At 45.1% G+C, this 18,227-nt stretch overlaps 1 protein-coding gene across 5 annotated transcripts in view; it reads right to left on the reverse strand.

The window, feature by feature from the left end:
• Positions 1–1,529: 1,529 nt before the first annotated feature.
• The window catches only part of LOC311587389 (heparan sulfate glucosamine 3-O-sulfotransferase 3A1), a 109,315-nt gene continuing 92,617 nt past the window's right edge, over positions 1,530–18,227 (reverse strand). For 3 of the 5 annotated variants that reach the window (XM_084764115.1, XM_084764118.1, XM_084764119.1), the window contains exon 2: positions 1,530–4,250. In XM_084764115.1, coding sequence (XP_084620241.1) covers positions 3,629–4,250 — 622 coding nt within the window. In that variant the 3' untranslated portion in view covers positions 1,530–3,628. Of the gene's footprint in view, positions 4,251–12,375; positions 12,539–12,792; positions 12,928–14,731; positions 14,852–18,227 lie in introns of those variants that run through there. The other 2 variants (XM_084764116.1, XM_084764117.1) reach the window with 2 other exon arrangements.

Genomic DNA, 18,227 nt, shown 5'->3' on the forward strand with positions numbered 1-18,227 from the left:
ACTACAAGGTCCAACAGAAATGCTGGAATAGTGGTTGATAGAATGTTACCCAAGCATCACTACAAACTGCAGCACTTGGGCCTGCTTCAGAGAGGTGCACTGGCCTCATTTTAAGCTGGAAGCTCAGCATGGTTGGCATCTTAGTTGACGCCATTCTTTGTTGTGGAGGTTCATCTGGGTAGTACAGGATATTTAGTACCGTTTAAGACATCTACCCTTGAGTTATCAGTAGCTCTTCCCTCTGGGAGACAACAAAAATGGCCTCTAGACATTACTATGGGATGGTAAATAATCTTTTAAGGACTGGACTCTTTTTTTTAAATTTATTCACTTTACATAAGGACTGGACTCTTAAATCTTAATATCCTCATTTGTAAAGCAAGGCTAGTAAAAGTGGAACATTGTTATTTACAGTGAAATATGTTACTTAAATTTTAAAAGATTGTTACAAGCATGAGCGCCAGTTTTTCGACATACAGACAGACAGACAGACACACACACACACGCACGCAGATGCACACGCGTGCATGTGCGTGTACACACACACACACACACACACACACACACACACACACACAGTGCTTCCAGAGGCTAATGGAAGGCATTGGGTCACTTGGACTGGACTTGCAGGTGGCTGTGATCCTCCAGTGTGAGTGCTAGGAAGAGAGCTCAGTCCTCTGGAGGAGCAGTCATTGCTCTCGACTGCTGACAGTGGGTGTCTGCTGTGTGACTAAGAGCACATTAGTATTTTCCAGACCCATTAGTGGGTGACAGCTTTCATATGGCTCAATATGACTCATCTGGGATAATAGACAAGGATGTTAGGAGAGACTCTGCCCACTTACAGCAGTAAAACTGGGAGTTGGATATTTACAGGTGCATCTGTGCTTAAATCCTCTATTTGGATACAAGATGGATATTTGAGCCACAATATCATTAAAGTTATTTTAAGGTTGAAGAGCCTATGAAAGAAAGAAAGAAAGAAAGAAAGAAAGAAAGAAAGAAAGAAAAAGAAAATGAGGGTGACATTAATTCTATTTTCTAGACACTTACTAATGCCCAGATGTTAAAATAAAATAGCTGGGCCTCGGGTCCTGAGTGATACTCTCATATGCCATACCCATGATCCAGAAACAAGAAGCTCAGCCTAGAGCTGCTGTCCTGAACAAGGGTTCAGCCCAAAGAAAGGCGCAGGGGTGGTGGGCGTGGCTCTATGGGAGACAGCTTGGAGGAAGGAGGGTCCACTTGTTCCACCTGAGATCAAAGCCAATTGTTTGGTGTAGCTGAAGGGACAGCATAAAGGGGAGGCAGATTCCAGTCACAGCAGGCGGGAGCTCTCCACTCAAGGCAGAAACATTTAGTCCCCTGGTCTCTCGGTGAAACTGAGAGAAGCCCAGTCTTGTTGCACATTTCCTAGATTCAACCCTCTAGACGCCTTTAGGGAATCTTATATGTTTGAAAGTTTGCCTGGAGGACTCTTTTCACTCTTTCCCTAAACAGTGTGGACAAAAGCACTCACAGGCAAGAGATCCTTCGCACTCAGTTCTGTTCTTTTATTGTTTCTTTCCATGGGAAAAGAAAGTTACGGAGTGCAGCTGTTAGATATAATTCTGTTTTTTGTGCAAGCCACTTTTGCATAATGGCAGGCGGAGAGAGGGGGTTACAAGAGGCAGGAGTACAAACAAACAGATTAAAAGATGCGCAGGGCTTGAAATGCATCTCTGGTGGCTGCTGGTGACGGCTCACTCACGTAGACTGAAAACAGACTGTGGCGCTGAGCACTGAGCGCACAGAAGTGTAGGAGACAAGGTGGAAAAAGCAACCTGAGTTTAGGGCTTGATTCCCATAAATGAGATATCAACAAATCAACCTGAAGATGGCAAAATATATAGACACTTAAAATGATGTGTTCACTTCATTTTAACCCCATATTAGTCTTCTCAAGAGACTTGTACATCCCTGATGGAACACCCATGACAAACTACAGCCATCCAGCACAGTGTAAAACAAACTTTAGTTTCTCTCGATTGACAGCAGAGAAAAGGCAGGACATTCTTTTAGTATAGTAGAGAATATTAAATTTCAGTAGATAAAGAAAATATTGATGGAATAGCAAATATGTTCTTCTTGGTCTTCAACCGGTGATAAAATGTCACTGACAGAGTAATTATGAATGTTTTATGTAATCAACGCATATGTGCTCCTCACTAAACCAATTTAATTCCCATTACTGGTAATCTCGTTAATACCCACTCAGAGAGCAAGGAGTACTCTTAATAAACTATTGATTCATTTGAGCCGTTTAGACAGCAGATGGGAGGTGGGAGCAGAGGAGAAGCCACCATCCCATCCACAGGCATTGCTTCTTAGAATATTTTCCAAACACTAGTGAGCATTAGGTTATAATTCATATGAGAAGGAGATAGAGTGAGAGTGGGGTGGATAAAGTGACTGGACGATAGACCTCAGTCTGTGAAAATTGGGGGAGCTGGGAAGGATTTGTTAACTGAAGTCAGGCATGAGATAACAACAGAGAAAGGGAGATTTTGTGTCTAAAAACAAGGAAAATGGAATTCATATTTAGAAATTCTAGTTGAAGTGAGTTTAAAAAAAAAAAAGTCCAGTCAACCACCAATAAGTACTACTCTGGTACACTCTTGGTTGTTACATTTGTCCATCACTCAACAGAATTCCGTCATCTCTCTGGAACTCAAATGGCCACCCATCGGCCAGGATTCCCTGTCTCAGCACGCTTTGATCAGCCAAGAGGCAAGATGGGCTACCCAGAGAGCCTGTGTCCCCATCTCTGAGACGTCCTTGAATACAGCTATGTGGCAAGGCTGAGTGCCATAGGCCAGCCTGGACCTCAGACTGCGGTGAAAAGCCTGCTTGGCCCTTTCCGGGTCATTCCGGGGCTTCTTCTAAAGTTCCAGGTGTCTTATGCCTTCCTGTGGGGGTAGTAGCAGGGGTGGTGGCGGGGGTGAGGGTGGTGAGGCTGGGAATGGGGATGAGGCTGGGGGTAGGGGTGGGGTTGGTCATAAAATAGAGAAAAAGCAACAGAGAGGAGTTTGTCCAGGCTCAACCATGCAGCTTTAAGATTATTCATTCAACGTCCCTGAGACTCAGTTTCCCTTATCTCTAACAGAGAAAATGGCGGTCCCCATGAACGCACAACAGGCTTGCAGCAGTTGTGTAAGGATCACAACTACAAGCGAAAGCTGCCCTGTGCATACCCAGAGTGTCATTACCTGGGAAGTGACTTGTGAGAAAAGTGGCACAGGAGAAAGATAGAAAAATCAAAGGCCGGGTACCAATTCTATCAAGTTTCTGTACTTAACAAAAGAGAGGGTTACCATGGGGATTTTCTTAGAACAGTTTAGTATTGGTGCTTATCCTTTATAAACGAGTGCTCAGAACATAAACAAGCTGAAGATGTGAGTTGCTTGGATACACGAAATCTCCTTTCCTGCGATGCGCATGTTTGGTGCTGGTTATTATCCATCGGAGACAGGAGAAAAAAAAATACTGCAACGTATACGTAACACACAAATATTAAACTGTCTTTTCTCTAGCGACTGGTACAAAAATATATTATATTTTTATATTTTTTCTTTTTAAATTACATCTGCTATCCATCCCAGCCAAAGTCGCGGCCAGTCATCTGGTAAAACTTGCGGTTGAAGGGCCTGTAAAAATCACGCAGCTGCCGAAGCACCTCACGCGCAATGGCGGGGTGCGCGCGCCCCTTGGTCTTGCCCAGGCAGTGCGGCTTGCCACTGCCCTCCGCCTTCTTGAGGCACGGGAAGCCCTTGGTCTGATTGAAGTAGAAGTGCTTGTCAGTGATGATGCGCTTGAGGCCCAGGAAATCCTGCACGCGGCGCAGCTCGCCGGCTGGGTCGCTGACCAGGCGCTCCCCACTCACAAAGAGCATCTGGCTGAGCGGGAAATGGCGCAGCCAGGGCTCCAGGTGCTTGGCATACAGGCCAATCTGGATGGCGCTCCAGGACGTGTCTATGAGGCCCGTGCTGCGGTTGCGGAACGTCAGGCTCTCGAAGCTCGGAATATCCGGCCGCTTGGACAACGTTTGAGTGTAGTCCGAGATGGCCCTGGTCACGGGGTCACGCACCACCACGATGAGCTTGGTGTCCTTGGACATGGCTGAGATGCGTGCGGGTGCCTCCCTGGTCACAAAGTAGCTGGGCGTCTTCTCCATGGTGATCTGTCCCTCCAGGGATCTGGGCATCAGGTCCCTGCAGGAAGCAAGAAGACATGTTAGAATCTAGAGAGTGGGCCGGGTCCTCTTCTGGACTCCAATAGCTGAAGAAGCACCCCATCTGGGTTCAGACTTCCCCTGTGGGTTGTAGTTCCAGCTGCCTGACTTCCTGAATGTTAGATGAAGGTAACTGCTCTACATTCCTTGAGCATGGGCCTCAGAACAATCTTATTGCCTCTGTCATGTAGTTTTTGTGTCAACTAATTAATATACCTCAAGCGCTCAGAAACATTCCCAACATAGAACAAAGGCTCTGTTACTATTACCCATCTACAATACGGGACATCAGTGTGTTCTAAAGGTGAATTACATTGTCACAAACACAATTATTGTGCCATCAAATAGCATTAAAATACCCACTGCCATCCTGTCTGTGTCTGTCCCAAGTCCTAGAGTGGCTTTGCCTTCCATACAAAAGCTAATAATTTCTCTCAAAAAGGATTTCCTCATTAACAAATGAATCCTTTATAAGGATTTGTTTTACTTTGTAATTATGAGTCTCAGTGTGGGTTTGCACACTTGAGTGCAGGTGCTTCTGGTGACCAGAAGAGGACACTGTTTCTCCTGGAGCTAGAGTACAAGACAGCGGTGAGCCTCCTGAGCTGGAAGCTGAACTCTGGTCCTTTGAAAGAGCAGCTAGTGCTCTGAACCACTTAGTCATCTCCTCAGCTCCTCCTTTTAAGCATAATATCAAAATGTACAGTTGTCCTCCCCTATCAATGATTTATTTCTACTTAGTTCCAGATACCTAATTCCAATGACAGTTCAAAACCATTGCAGAGAAATTTGAGGAATAAACAATCCATAACTTTTAAATTGCATGCCATTCCAAGTAGCATCTTAACCACCCCCAAACACACACACACACACACACACACACACACACACACACACACACACACAATACCCCTCTGTCTGTCCAGGACACCCATCATTTCTTTGTCCAGTACATCCATGTTGTATACACTTCTTGTCCATTAGTCATTTAGTGGCTAACTTGGCCATCAAATTAGCCATCACATTATCAAAGTCCCTGTGTAATGGAGGCCCCAAGGGGAAAGGGCAGTGATAGGCACCAAGGCATGGAACATAGGATCACACATTAATACTGCAGCTGTAGGCAAAGGTACAGGGCATGTAGAGAAGGTAGCATATGGGTCTGGAATTAGCCTGGATTTCGGACCCCCCTACTGGGGCTCTTGGGTGGGTGGGTGAGGACAACAAGTCCTCATGAGTACAGAGGAAATGAATTTTATATAACACAAAATACTTATCTGCACAACTCTTGTATGTAATGGTTAGACAAGACCCGATTGTCACGTTCTGAATGCCTTAGTTTCTTTTCTATTCCTCTGGAGTTTGATGGGAGTCACCCCCATCCAGGCTGATCATGTATGTGCTGGGGGCAGAAACAAACAGTTGTGTAATCTCCAAGTGCTTTCCTCTTTCCTGACGGACGCAGCTGGGCTCTAACATTCTGCCTTGTCTTGTGCTGATTTGGGGCAATTGTAATTCTTCCAGACCCCATCCAGTGCATACTCACAGCCTTACGCCCACTCTCCGCCAGTTTGTGCGTTCCGTCTTTCTTTATTCCCTCTTGGTTAGACCCCCTGTTTCTAATCCACTGACTTGCATTTTCATTTTTTTTTAAAATGCCCCCACCCTCTTTAAGCAGTGCATTGTGGGTTCCTTCCAATGGGTTTAGTTGCATGCGTTTTTACTCCCAATCTGTCTTTTCAAGTCATAAAGGCACTTTATTTTCAAGAGCCACTCTTCAAGTGGGGACCTGATCATCCATGGCTGTATTTATTTTTAATTTTAACAGTTGTTTTACTTCCATAATTTTGTAGTATCTATTTTGCATCTGTACGAAAAGGATCCACTTTGTGTTGGGTGCTTCTTTTACTCCCTCCCATTTACAGTTTGCTAAGTATATATTTAGTGGGAAGTGTCAAATGTAAAAGATGAAAACCTGTCACGTAAATCTCAGGCACCTCATATCTCCTCCAATAACGCATGACAATGGCCAATTTCATTTATGAGTCCCCGCCTCTACCCTGTCCCCATCTATTCCCTAACCACGCCAACTGGATTGCTTTAAAGCCAATTGGCAGACATCCTCTCAATTACTTTGCAAGTATTTGTGTCCCCAAGTGGCTTATTTCTGGCACACACTCCTCAGCCTTTGTGGTGGCTAGTGCTAACAATGCCTCAGCATATATGGCGGTGGAGCTTTCCCCCTACTTTGGCACTTCAGATGTTTTCATCAAGTGACTTGACTCTTCTTTGAGGGAAGAATGCTAGCTGTACGTTTGACTTACGGTGCTTGACTCTTATTTTTAAATTTAAAAGAATTTTGCAATTTATTTTTATAAAATGCATATCACATTGTCTCTTAAGTATACTTTAGGATCTGGATGGAGGGGAGGGAGCACAGCTCAGAACGAGTGCAACTTAACTGAGATGCCCACTGTCCTTCCTCACCTGTGCATGCCAGGCTCTCTGAGGAGTCAGCTAGACCAAGCTACTTCCGGAACGTAAGATGCTCTTGTACAAGATAAGCTGAGAAGCCTGGCCAGAGATGCTTGGAATTTCCCAGTAAAAGAAATTTGATCAAACTCATGGAAAAAGTGTTGAGCTTTAAGCAAACACTGAGCCCTCTGAAGAGGTAAGGGGCACGTGCTGACTTGGAAACACGGAAGTGGATTTCTGCCTCCTTGTCTGTGACCTCTGAGTTATAACTACTTTAAATCACATTTCGCCCTGAATCTGAAGAGAGTAGACTGCTCTGAGGAGTTTCTGGCTGGCCTGTCTCTGGGAGCAAAATGATCTCTAGGAAACTTTCTCAGATTTCTACAGATTGTGCTTGGCCAAAACAAATGCTATTAAGCCTCAGAAAAAGAATCCATATTCTAGAAAGCCTATGCCAAATGGGTGCTTGAAAAGAGACAGCCCAAACCAGACTTTCCAAGGAAGTCACCCTCGTCCCCTCCTGTCACTCGTAGGAAGAGGAAATCTGATTGGGTAGAGTGGGAGTGGAGAACTGCCACACGATGGACAGCAATCCAAGATCAAGTGTGCCGGAGGCTGATTGCGCAGCGTGTATGTAATTAATATTCCTGAGCCCAAGGATCCGGAGACAGTAAACTGTATGCTAAGCACGGGGTTCAGCAAGTTTTTTTAAGCACCCAAGAAGGAACAAAGGATGGATCTAGATAGATTATGTCATTCATCTTAAAGAGAAGGAAGTGATGGAGCTAAGTACTCAAAAGGGCTATGGTTTTATTTTCATCTTGCTAGACCATCGGGAATCTGGCCTGTGAAGGACCTGCCAGTGTGACTCTGCTGGGAAGACACACCTACTGTGGTGTTGGGCCTCATGGAATGGAACGTGTAGGAATCAGCAGGACCCCTGGGATTAGGTAGCCAGTGCTTCACCACTGTCTGCATACAGACATCTCTGTTACTAGGAGAATCATCTGGAAAGAGCGGCCCAGGCCACTCAGCAGTGACATTCAGTCTGTATCTAATAGGAACAAAAGAACCTGTGTGCTCAGTCATTCTTGTCAATTTGGGCCCTTATTCCTGGATTCCCACCATCCTCACACTGTCTTCTTGATTCCCCGCCTTACCTGTGTAACTGCTACCAGCCATTCTCTGGAAGTAGTTTCAAATAAATGAATGGATGGATGGATGAGTAAATGAATGAATGGGTGGATGGATGAATGGATAAATATTTCTTTTCTACTTTTTGTTTTGTTTTGGTTTTTTGAGACAAGGTTTCTCTGTGTAGCCTTGGCTGTCTTAGACTCACTTTGTAAACCAGGCTGTCCTCAAACTCACAGCAGTCTGCCTGCCTCTGCCTCCCGAGTGCTGGGATTAAAGGCATGTGCTACAACACCCAGCTCCCTGCTTGTTTTTAATAAATTGTATTTAATTGCTCTTGATTGATCACCTCTTGCTATCCAGAAAAATCAACTCCATATTTCTTATAGATATAAGAGGGTGGAAATTTACAAGAATAACTGAATGATTCTGAATGAGAAAAAGTATTTAGAATGTATTGAAAAATTAAATTAATAAAATGACTAGTTGGAGTAAATGAAAAGTAAATACATTCCTGAAACAATGCCATCAAGTGAGTGAAGAGGCAAAGCCCAGAGTGAGAGAAAATGTTTACAAAATGTCAAAAGCCATGGCTGCAATATATAAAGAACTCCTACAAGTCAATAAGTTAAATAAATAAACAATTGATAAACAGAATGAAAGGGAAATGAGTCAAAAACCTTGACCAACCATGTCATACAAAACAGTATTCAAATGTTCAACTAATTCTTGAGAAGTCCTTAGGAGTAATTGCTCATCAAGGAACCGAGAATTAAAAACCCTGTGTCAATACCATTGCATGACTCATCCACTCATACAAATGGGAAACACGCGTTTGAGGTTTCCCAGTGTGGGCGAGGACGCGCAGCTCCTGGCACCTCGCTGATGGACAGCAAGCTGACACAGTGACTCCAAAGCTGGTTGGCACCATTTACAAGAGCTGAACACAGGTCCCCAGCAGCTAGTGCTATTGCACAGCTGTTCGTCTGCGTTCAGACGACCAAATGATCATCAAAAACCAGTATGTACACCCAACACAGAACAAGCAGAATGGAGATGAAGTCACCTCCGCCAGTCACACCTGCCGGTCAGTGAGTCTCACAAGCAGTGCTAATAACACACCCAGCCCTGGCATCGCGTCTGCTGTAGGACTGCTGTGGTGGGGTAGTTTGAATCAGATGCATCCCACCCCTCCCTCGCCCCAGAGTCTCTGGCATTTAGATTCTTGGTCCTCAAATAGTTGGTGTCCTGGTTGGGGGTGGGGGCAGCTTAGGAGATGTGACCTTGGTGGAGAAGTATGTCTCTGGAGTGGGTTTCGATTTCAAGTTTGCTCCCTCTGCGTCCTCATGGTTTGAGATGTGAGCTCTCTCTGCTGTTCCTGCCGCCGTCCGTGCAGCTCTGCCTCCTCTCTGTGACGGCGATGGGCTCCTATCTATCCCCATGGATCTCTCAGCACAAAACAAACCCTTTCTATAAATTGCCTTAATCGTGGTGTTTTATCGCAGCAACAGAAAAGTAGCTGATACAACGTCCTCCATGAGAAGCTGATGATCAGAGCTTGGAGATGGCTCAGTTGGTAAAGTGCCGTACATAAAAGCACGATGCCCTGAGTACAGGTCCCCAGAAAATACATTAACCGATAGACACAGCACTGGGTGTTGGTAATCTTGGCTCTGGGGAGGCAGAGACATGAGGATCCTCGGGGCTCAGTGGCCAGTGAACTCCAAGTTTGGCCAATCAGTGAGAGCCCCTGTCATGAGGTGGAGACGCAAGCTGGAGAAGACAGATGAGACCTGGCACCAACCTCTGGGCTCTACATGTATGTGTGTGCTCCCCTATGGCTGCATTTGTGCTTACACACACACACACACACACACACACACACACACACACACACACCACAAAACAAAAAAGAAGTCAAATAAACAAGAAACTCCTGTGTCCGAGTAGATGTCAAAACGGTTGTTGCCCACAGGGGAATCAGTGTGGGGAAGGAAGAACAAAAGCTTTTAAAGCGATGGAGTGCACCTGTCTGCTCACCCCTCTCACAGTCTATCCACTTCGTGAAAATCTGCGGCGGGGCCATACGCTCCAGTTTGTGTGGTTTTATGTAGTTAAGTTATAGTTGAATAAATATTTTATAAATGCTTATAAAATATAAATGGCCAGTTTCCCATAAGGCTCCAAGAAAAGCGTGTGCTTTGTAAAGCCCAAACAAAACAAAACTCGCTTTGGCCAAACCGGGCCCATCTCTGACTTGTAGAAATGTAGACGACAGAGGGGAAGGAGTGGGGTTCACCTATGTAGAATGTGGGTATCCGTGAGCACCGGCCTCTCCTCCCACATAAAGAAAGAACAGGAGCTGTGTAAACTCTGCCCTACACGTGGCTGCTTATTCCCACAACGGGAGCACAGCAGTGGCCATCGCCATAGAGAAGATGCTCACGTGTGCGGCCTGCAGGGGGGTATTCCCTGAAGACAGTTTTGCGAGCGGTAATTGCAAAATGTTCTGGAAATAACCTCATTCTCATTTTATCTTTGCAGGTCTGCAAGAGAGGTTAAAATGGGCCTGTGTTCTTTTCATGATATTGTAATGAATTAATACTAATATATTATATATTATATATACTAACATAATAAAAAGGTATGCCGATAATTAATATCAATTAGATGGTAATAGGTGGTCCTTTCTGTGCTTGGCACTTGTTCATCCCTGTTAAATCAGATAAGAAGGCAGCAATGAAACGGGCATCGAAAAGGAATCCACAAACAAGGACTTAAAACAACAGCTTGGCCCACCACTGGAGAAATCACTGAGGGAGCGATCCAGAGCACCATGGAAGACTCAGAAAGGCCTGGCTTCTGGGCTGAAAATGGATGAGACGAAGGACTTGTCTGCCCACACGAATGGGATGGTCATGTACCTCTAGACCAGAGGGTCTCAGTCTGTGGGTTGAGAATAACCTGCATGTGGCGGAGGGGGTCAACTAACCTTTCCACAAGGGTCACCTAAGACCATCAGGAAACAGATATTTAAATTACGATCCATAAGAGGAGCAAAATTACAGTTATGAAGTAGCAACAAAAATAATTGTACGGCTAGGGCGTCAGCACAGCATGATGAACTATATTAAAGGGTCGCAGCAGTTAGAAGGCTGAGAGGCTTTCAAGATGAGGGCACAGTCGGTGACATGGAAGAGATCAGGTTAGAACAGGACATAAAGTGATGGCGGCCGTAGAAAGATCTTCCAGGGTCAACCACGCTTGAGGAACTTAGTGTCGACAGCGGGAAGAACAGAGGAGGGCAAGATTAAGAGCCGTGTTTAAAGCATGGGGGCATGAGGATGCTGTAGGTGATTTACATGGGGGTGACACGGATGTTTCCAAAGAGGATTACAAAGCTTTAAAGGAAGAAAACGACGGAGACTTTACAAACTAGCAAGTTGGTGTGTGTGTGTTTGGGGGGTGTGGGGGGGGGCGGGTAGTGGTGGTAATCCTTTTCCCACCATAAATAGAAACCCATGTTTTCTGTTAGCGAAGTTTGAATTACTTGTAAAAAAAAAAGTGGTTATTTCTTCCCAAGAACCCAGAGGGAGACACAGTATTGGTGCTGTTCTGAAATATGGCTACTTCACAGCTTCATAGGAAACTCAGAGCTGAAGAAAAAAAAAATATATATATATATTTCAGACACTTTCTGCTATTAACAAACTGTGACTTTAGGGCAAATCACTGTAGTCCTTTGGGCCACCATTCCTTCATCACCAAAACATGATTGTCCCACGTATAGTTTGGGACACATATTTGTCTAATGTAGTGAGTGCTCTGAAGAGGGGAAACATCAAGATTGGGAAGGCTAGATGCGAGTGCGCAACTGCGTTTGACCGAGGCAAGTTTGTGACAGAAGAGCCGCGCATCTGTCCCATGCTTCCTCAAAGTAAGATAGCAGAGCTACAAGACAGAGTCCACAGATCAGGCTGTGTTAAAAAGTAACAGGTCCAGGGCAGCCAGGAAGCTCAGGCCTTGGGAGGAACCTGATAAGAGCATGATGGACACTTACGAAGCATTTGCCACAGACCAAGGCAGACGCATCATCCCCCTGGTCGCAACCACCAGGGCAGATAAGGATTTGAATTTTAGCTTCAGAAGGCAAAGAGGTAACACAGTTAGCTCAGCGATAGCTGGTGACTAACAGGGACAGAATAAAATACCAGGTCTTTCTCCTGTTAGCATGTTCTTTCAATCCTTCCAAATTCCCAGGCAGCATCAGGGTGACTCTATAAGCGTCGCAGGCCATCTTGGACACTGTGACTACTAAATGCTTAGTCATTAAATGTATTCTCCCCACCCCCCACATTCATCTTGGCACGTAAATTGCCCATCCCCAAATCTTGCAACAGGAAGTAGATAGTTATCCTGTTTTCCAACAGCTATCTTCTAGGAGGGACGCAGAGCTATAAGGGGAAGTCCAGGGTTGCAAAGCAAGGGCGACTTACCTTGAGGGATCGATAAATCTGGCCGATTTGCATGTGCATGCTGTCAGCCTGTCTCGTGTGTCTGTTTCTGCAAGCCTCCAGCCGCAGAGCATGCCAGGAAGGACTTTTCCTCTGGATGGCCAATGTCTGCAGGTTGTCCCTGGAGATCCCTAACCGTGTGTGTCTGAGAAGGGAGGAAACCACACTGAATCGGGAGCTGTCAGCTTGCTGTCTCTGGGGCCAAGGCTCGCTCATGTTAATATTTCTTTTCCTGCTGTTGTGCTGTGAGAGCCTTCTCAAACCGTGACTTGTAAGCCTGGAGGGGGGAACTCCCTTCTGCTGATGTTTAGGTTGGCTTCTGAGAGAGAAGGAGAGACTGATGCTATAACCCAGCTCCCACACTAAGCATACTTGTATGGGCCATTTTAATAAGCATACCATCAGCGAGAGACATTCGGTGTTAAATTGAGAGTCTGGGATCCTTTCCGGTGCTGTGGACAGTCAATGCCTTCCAGGACTCTAAGTGATCAAAGGACAGAAGGGAATAGAAGCGATTTGGACTATCCCAGGATGCGTGGTTCACCGTGCACCAGTTTATTTTAAGAACAAAACTCCAGGGGAGTCCAGAAAGTCAAAGATTCTGGATTGCTCATTTGGAGAAACTTGGGAAAGGGAGAATGTATATCTGTAGTCATCAAACGCCAAAGAGCCACCTTGAAAGAGGAGAACAAGAGGTATCTCTTAAAGAGCAGCCATGCCTGTGGGCGCTGAGAGTCTCCCTAATACCCTCCTCATCCTACCTCTCACTGACGATCAAAATAGCGGTTCTCAACCTGTGGACCGTGACCCCGACAGGGGCCACATATCCTTCATGTCAGAAATGTACGCTATGATTCATAACAGTAGTAAAAATTATAATTAAGAAGTAGCACCAACATAATTTTATGGTTGGAGGTCACCACAACATGAGGAACTGTATTAAAGGGTCGCAGCCTTAGGAAGGTTGAGAAGCACTGCTTGAAAACTACACCAGATTCACACAAATTTCATGGTCCTTCTCTGAACCTAATTCTCCTTCACTGGGGAGCTGATGTAGCCATAAACTTAAGATGACGTGCCCATCTCTGTGTATGTAGTCCTGGATGCTGCACCGGGGTGGTGTCTGACTCATGGGAACCAAGTGTCCTCTTGTCTGTCTGTAAAACAACCAGAAACTAAGAAACTAAGGGGAAGGGGAGGGATATGTCACCCCCCCTCATGCCGCCACAGAGGGCTGAGGCTATATCTGAGGCTATGTCTGAGGCCAAGAGGTCCCTTACGCGGCTCTACCCCACCTGCACTCGTGCTCCATGTTGCTGCCTCCCACCCTAGCAAGGAACCACATGGACAAACACTAGCAGGTGTGTTAGAATTTAGACATGAAGACTCTCACAGGCATAAACAAACAACACAGGTAACCAATGGGGAAGAGAGTGGAGAATGTTAGGCTTAGACCTCATTTAGTATAAGTGCCCAAAGTGAAAGTTAAAAAGAAAAAAAAAACACTTTACATTCTTCTAAGTTTTATTTCACCTGAAGTACACAATGATGTGACGCTCAGAAGTACAAAGACTCTAGAAAACTCACACCCACCCTCGTCTTTAGAGAGAAACTTGCACGCACATTTTAGCCAAACAACTGAACAAGTAAAGTTAAAAGTTCTTGAGTGAGTCTGTATATTTCTTGAATGAAGTTTGTGTATTAAAAAAAAAAAGATAGGAACATCTAAAATCAGAACAGAATAAATGTCTTACAAAACCTCATTTAATGTAGTCAGAATGGCAATAAGTAGCAGAAATAAAACAGAACCACATTACGTGGTCTCTGGAGCCAAAGCTGGAAATTCACAGCCCAGAGCGGTGTTCATGTTTATGAGCAGTCAACAGACAGACAGACAGACAAGCTAAGAGATTATAGATAGCAGAGATCCAGACACAGAAGAAAAGGAAGCAAATCTTCCAAAAGACAGGAACTCCCCACTGCTGTCCCCTGAGAGGCTCCATATAGTTGTAGAAGGGGCATGGGTGAGAACTCCCCTAAGCCCCCAGAGGCCCCTGTCACGCTCAGATCTACAGTTTCCATGGCGCAAAGCGGGCTGAGCTCCTGTGTCTCTTGACCCTTAGTCCACGACTCTGTCTTACTTCACTTTGCCTTACTTTAAAATACACTGTGGCCAGAGCATGGCCACTCTGATGAGTAAATTTGTCACAGGGTGCCACAGATAAGACACTGTCTAACCATGGAGGCTAAGTCCCTGAACAGCTTGGAGCCAGGAAGATCCTGCTAAACACGGGTCTTCCTCCTCAAAGGTAGCTAGATCCTCCTCTCTTCAGCTTACCTGAAACTTTGAATCAACTGCTTAGAAGAGGGAAGTGGGATTTTTCAAGAAAGCATGGAGACCGTGAGCCGAAGGCAGGGGAGCGCTTGGCTCCTTTGCGGCTGCCTCAGCAAGTCCCCCCATTGCAACTCCTCCTGGCTCTTGACGGGAGTCTACTAAGTGATGGGCTTGAGACCTCTCGTGCCACTGTGTGCTGTGGGCGGGGGTGTCAGCAAGGCGGGCTGGTCAGCCTAGAGTTATCAGGCCTGGGCACGTGTACGGCTGGAGATAAGAGAGACTGAATGTCCCTGGCTCGGCACCAACGCAAACTCTGTAGTGGAGAGAAAGCAGTGAGGACAGGAGCAGGGTAAGTCCGAGACTGCACAGAGTCTCTGTGCTCCATTTCTGCAGTGGTGGGCTTTGGTTTCTTCCTTCCTTCCCTCCCACTCCATCCACTTTCTTATTTTTTTTTAATTCTCCCTGTGACTTAGTTCTAGCCACAGGGTAGGGATGGAATCAAAGGCCCCCTTAAGTCTGAGACAGGAAAGGAGTTCCAGGCTACAATGCTGGCAGCAGCTGGAGGTCCAGGGTTCCCTGGATGTTCTTCTAAAACTTATCTTCAGCATCCTGGGTGGTGTCTCTCAGTTTTCCTCGAATTTTAAGCAACAGAAAATAATAAAAATGTAATAACCGAAACAATACCGAAAACAACGCCAAGCATTTGTCATAGCCTCACTCTACAACATGGTAAAGTTCTAGCATAATGACATCATGGCATGAGGGTGCCACCAAACCTCAGGAATGGAAGAAGTGGCGCCCATCGGCACATCAGAACGGTTGGGTCTCTTGCCGTTGGGAAGGGGTAAAGGCATCTATGGAAAGGGGCAGAGACAGAGGGTTCTGGCATTCACTCCACAGTTCAGAAAGGCTTGTGAATCGCACACTCACACACACACACACACACACACACACACACACACACACACACACAGGCTTACAATAGAAGCCATCACACCATTAAGTGCAGTGCAGCCCAGTCCTAAGCATGCTGTCTTATAACTACCATGATTCCGGCTCTGGGGAATTGCTTCTCCTCTTTCCTTAATTTTTTGAAATAATATTCCTGCATGCTAAGAGCATGCACAGGTTGCACTGCTGCCAACACTGGAGATGAACGAAAGTGCCTCTAAAGGATTTGAGTTTGAGAAGAAGTCACTTAAGAGAAAGGACAAACTAAGCATCAAGCAAAGGCTTCCATGTTAGTTAACAGGAAGTGAGCTCCTCCTGGGAAGTACCACTTCCTGGTACCACCAGATGTGTGTCCATTGCCTCTCCCCACTCGCCAAAGGAGCTTAAACTCCCTGTGAACTCACGAGCAGTCACACATGAAGACAGAAGCACACTTCTCACAGAGCCAGTATGCTGCTCGGAACAGGTTGACCAGGGAAACAAGGCCCTCAGGACATGGACTCTAGCTGGATCTCAGAACGCATTAAACAAAAAATGTTTGATTAAACTACACATTCTCTTTTAAATTAAGGAGCCCATTTTAAATAAGTTGCATTTCAAAGTTTTGCATAGAGTTAATATGCTTTAGACGGTCCTGTATTGTCATCTGACATATGCCCAACTGAGCTCTTTCGGTGGCTTTTATTTTCTGGCAGACAGCTTTTAGAGACACAAGAAAATGACTAGATTTCTTAAAGTCTTACTTACATTCAGTCTTAATTTACATTTTTTATCAGAGCGCATTATAATTTCCTCATTTCAGAAATTCTTTATATCTATGATCGCCAAACTAAATTCCGTACTCCAAACCAACATATTTTCTTTAACTTTCTGATTCTATCTGTGTACAACCCTAATAACAGGCATCTCCTAGTGCCAGGGGCGGAGAGAGGGAGGAGGGAGTGCTGAGTTCCTGCTCAGTGGCTCTGGGGCTTCCTTCTAAGCTCACGAAGATGTCTGGAATCAGGTAGTCAGGTAATGCTGGGAGTAAACCTTTTTTTTTTTTCTTCTTAAATCCACAAACTTTTGTAGAAGCAGCCAAATCTATCTGCTTACATATTGTCTACATAGCTTTTTTAAATGCAAGTAGAAACAGGAGAGGGACAAAAAGCATATGGCATGCAGGTCTAAAACATTTACTATCTGGATCTTTTCAGAAAACATTTCTCAGTCTGTGATTGAGATCATCACTGTCAATAGAATAAAATTAATATGAGAAATATTGATTGCAACATAATTAGTATTTACTGAAGTTAACGGTTGAAAAATAAATCTTACTGTGTGCATGTCATAGGTCACGATTTGTGTATATCTTCATTTTATGGCTCATCCAAACACTGCTGGCCCATCCACAGAAAATCCCAGATGAGCAATAATAATTAAATTGAGTCATCTTTGGTGTTTTGCCAACTTTCAGACATGTGAAAACAATAGGTTTAGGCTTTTTTTTTTTTCTGTTTCATTGTTACCAAGGAATATTTGTCAAAGGAAGGGAAACAGCACATTTCATCTAACAGTGTCCTAGCTTGATTTATAGCTTTTTAAATGTTTAGACATGTGGTATGTGAGCCGTCAGTGGTACCCTGGTCCAGGGACCTGGAGATGTGAAAGGGTGGGCCCAGAAGACCATGCAGGGGACCCCGGGAAGTCATTAGGAAGAAAAATGAGGCAGACAGACAGGACCCTTGGTGCCGAATAAACATTAGGACTGTCAGGAACAGACCCTGCAGACGGAGCCCTTCATGTGTGCGAAGTTCCTCTACCACAGCAGAGGCGTGCCCGACGCTTAGTGTCTGTGTGCAGGGCCCAGGGCCTTCCTTCAGCACAGGGCCAAAGCCTTGTAGGCATTTGGCTGAGGACAAGGGAATGAAATGACTTTTCAAATGGCTTTTTAACTTTTCCCCCTCAATTTTATTGACTTTTAGATAACCGTATACATGCAGACGACGCACTGTGAACATATCCACCTCCCATTTTCCTCTCCCACTTCTGGAGACTCCTGCTTCCTCCCAATTAGATGACCTCCTACTTCCATGTTTTAATTTTTTTCCTTTTTAAAGAATTTTACATGTAAGTTTGCTCCCTCAGCATGTATGTGTGTACTATGTGTCTGCTTGGCTTCTGCAAAGGTCAGAAGAGGGTGCCAGACACGCCTGGGACTGTAGCTACAGATGGTTGTGAGCCACCACACGGAGGCTGGGGATGAAGCATGCATCTTCTGGAAGAGAATCCAGTGGACTGAAAATCTGAGCTATTCTTTAGCCCATCCCACGTGTGTGTGTGTGTGTGTGTGTGTGTGTGTGTGTGTGTGTGTGTGTGTGTAAGCTCATGCAAATAGCCCCAGCTAGTGTGTGTTTTTAATAGACAGGCAATGTCCTGTCTAAAAAACTTTCACAACAGTCCTCCACATCTCTTCCAATCTTTCTGCCTCTCTTTCCGTGACTGAGTGGAGGTTCAAAGTTTTTTTTTAATTGTTTTAATTAATTGTTCAACTGTAATTTTATTCAGT

Source organism: Acomys minous (assembly GCF_964271855.1).
Source record: "Acomys minous genome assembly, chromosome: 16".
Classification (NCBI taxonomy): domain Eukaryota; kingdom Metazoa; phylum Chordata; class Mammalia; order Rodentia; family Muridae; genus Acomys; species Acomys minous.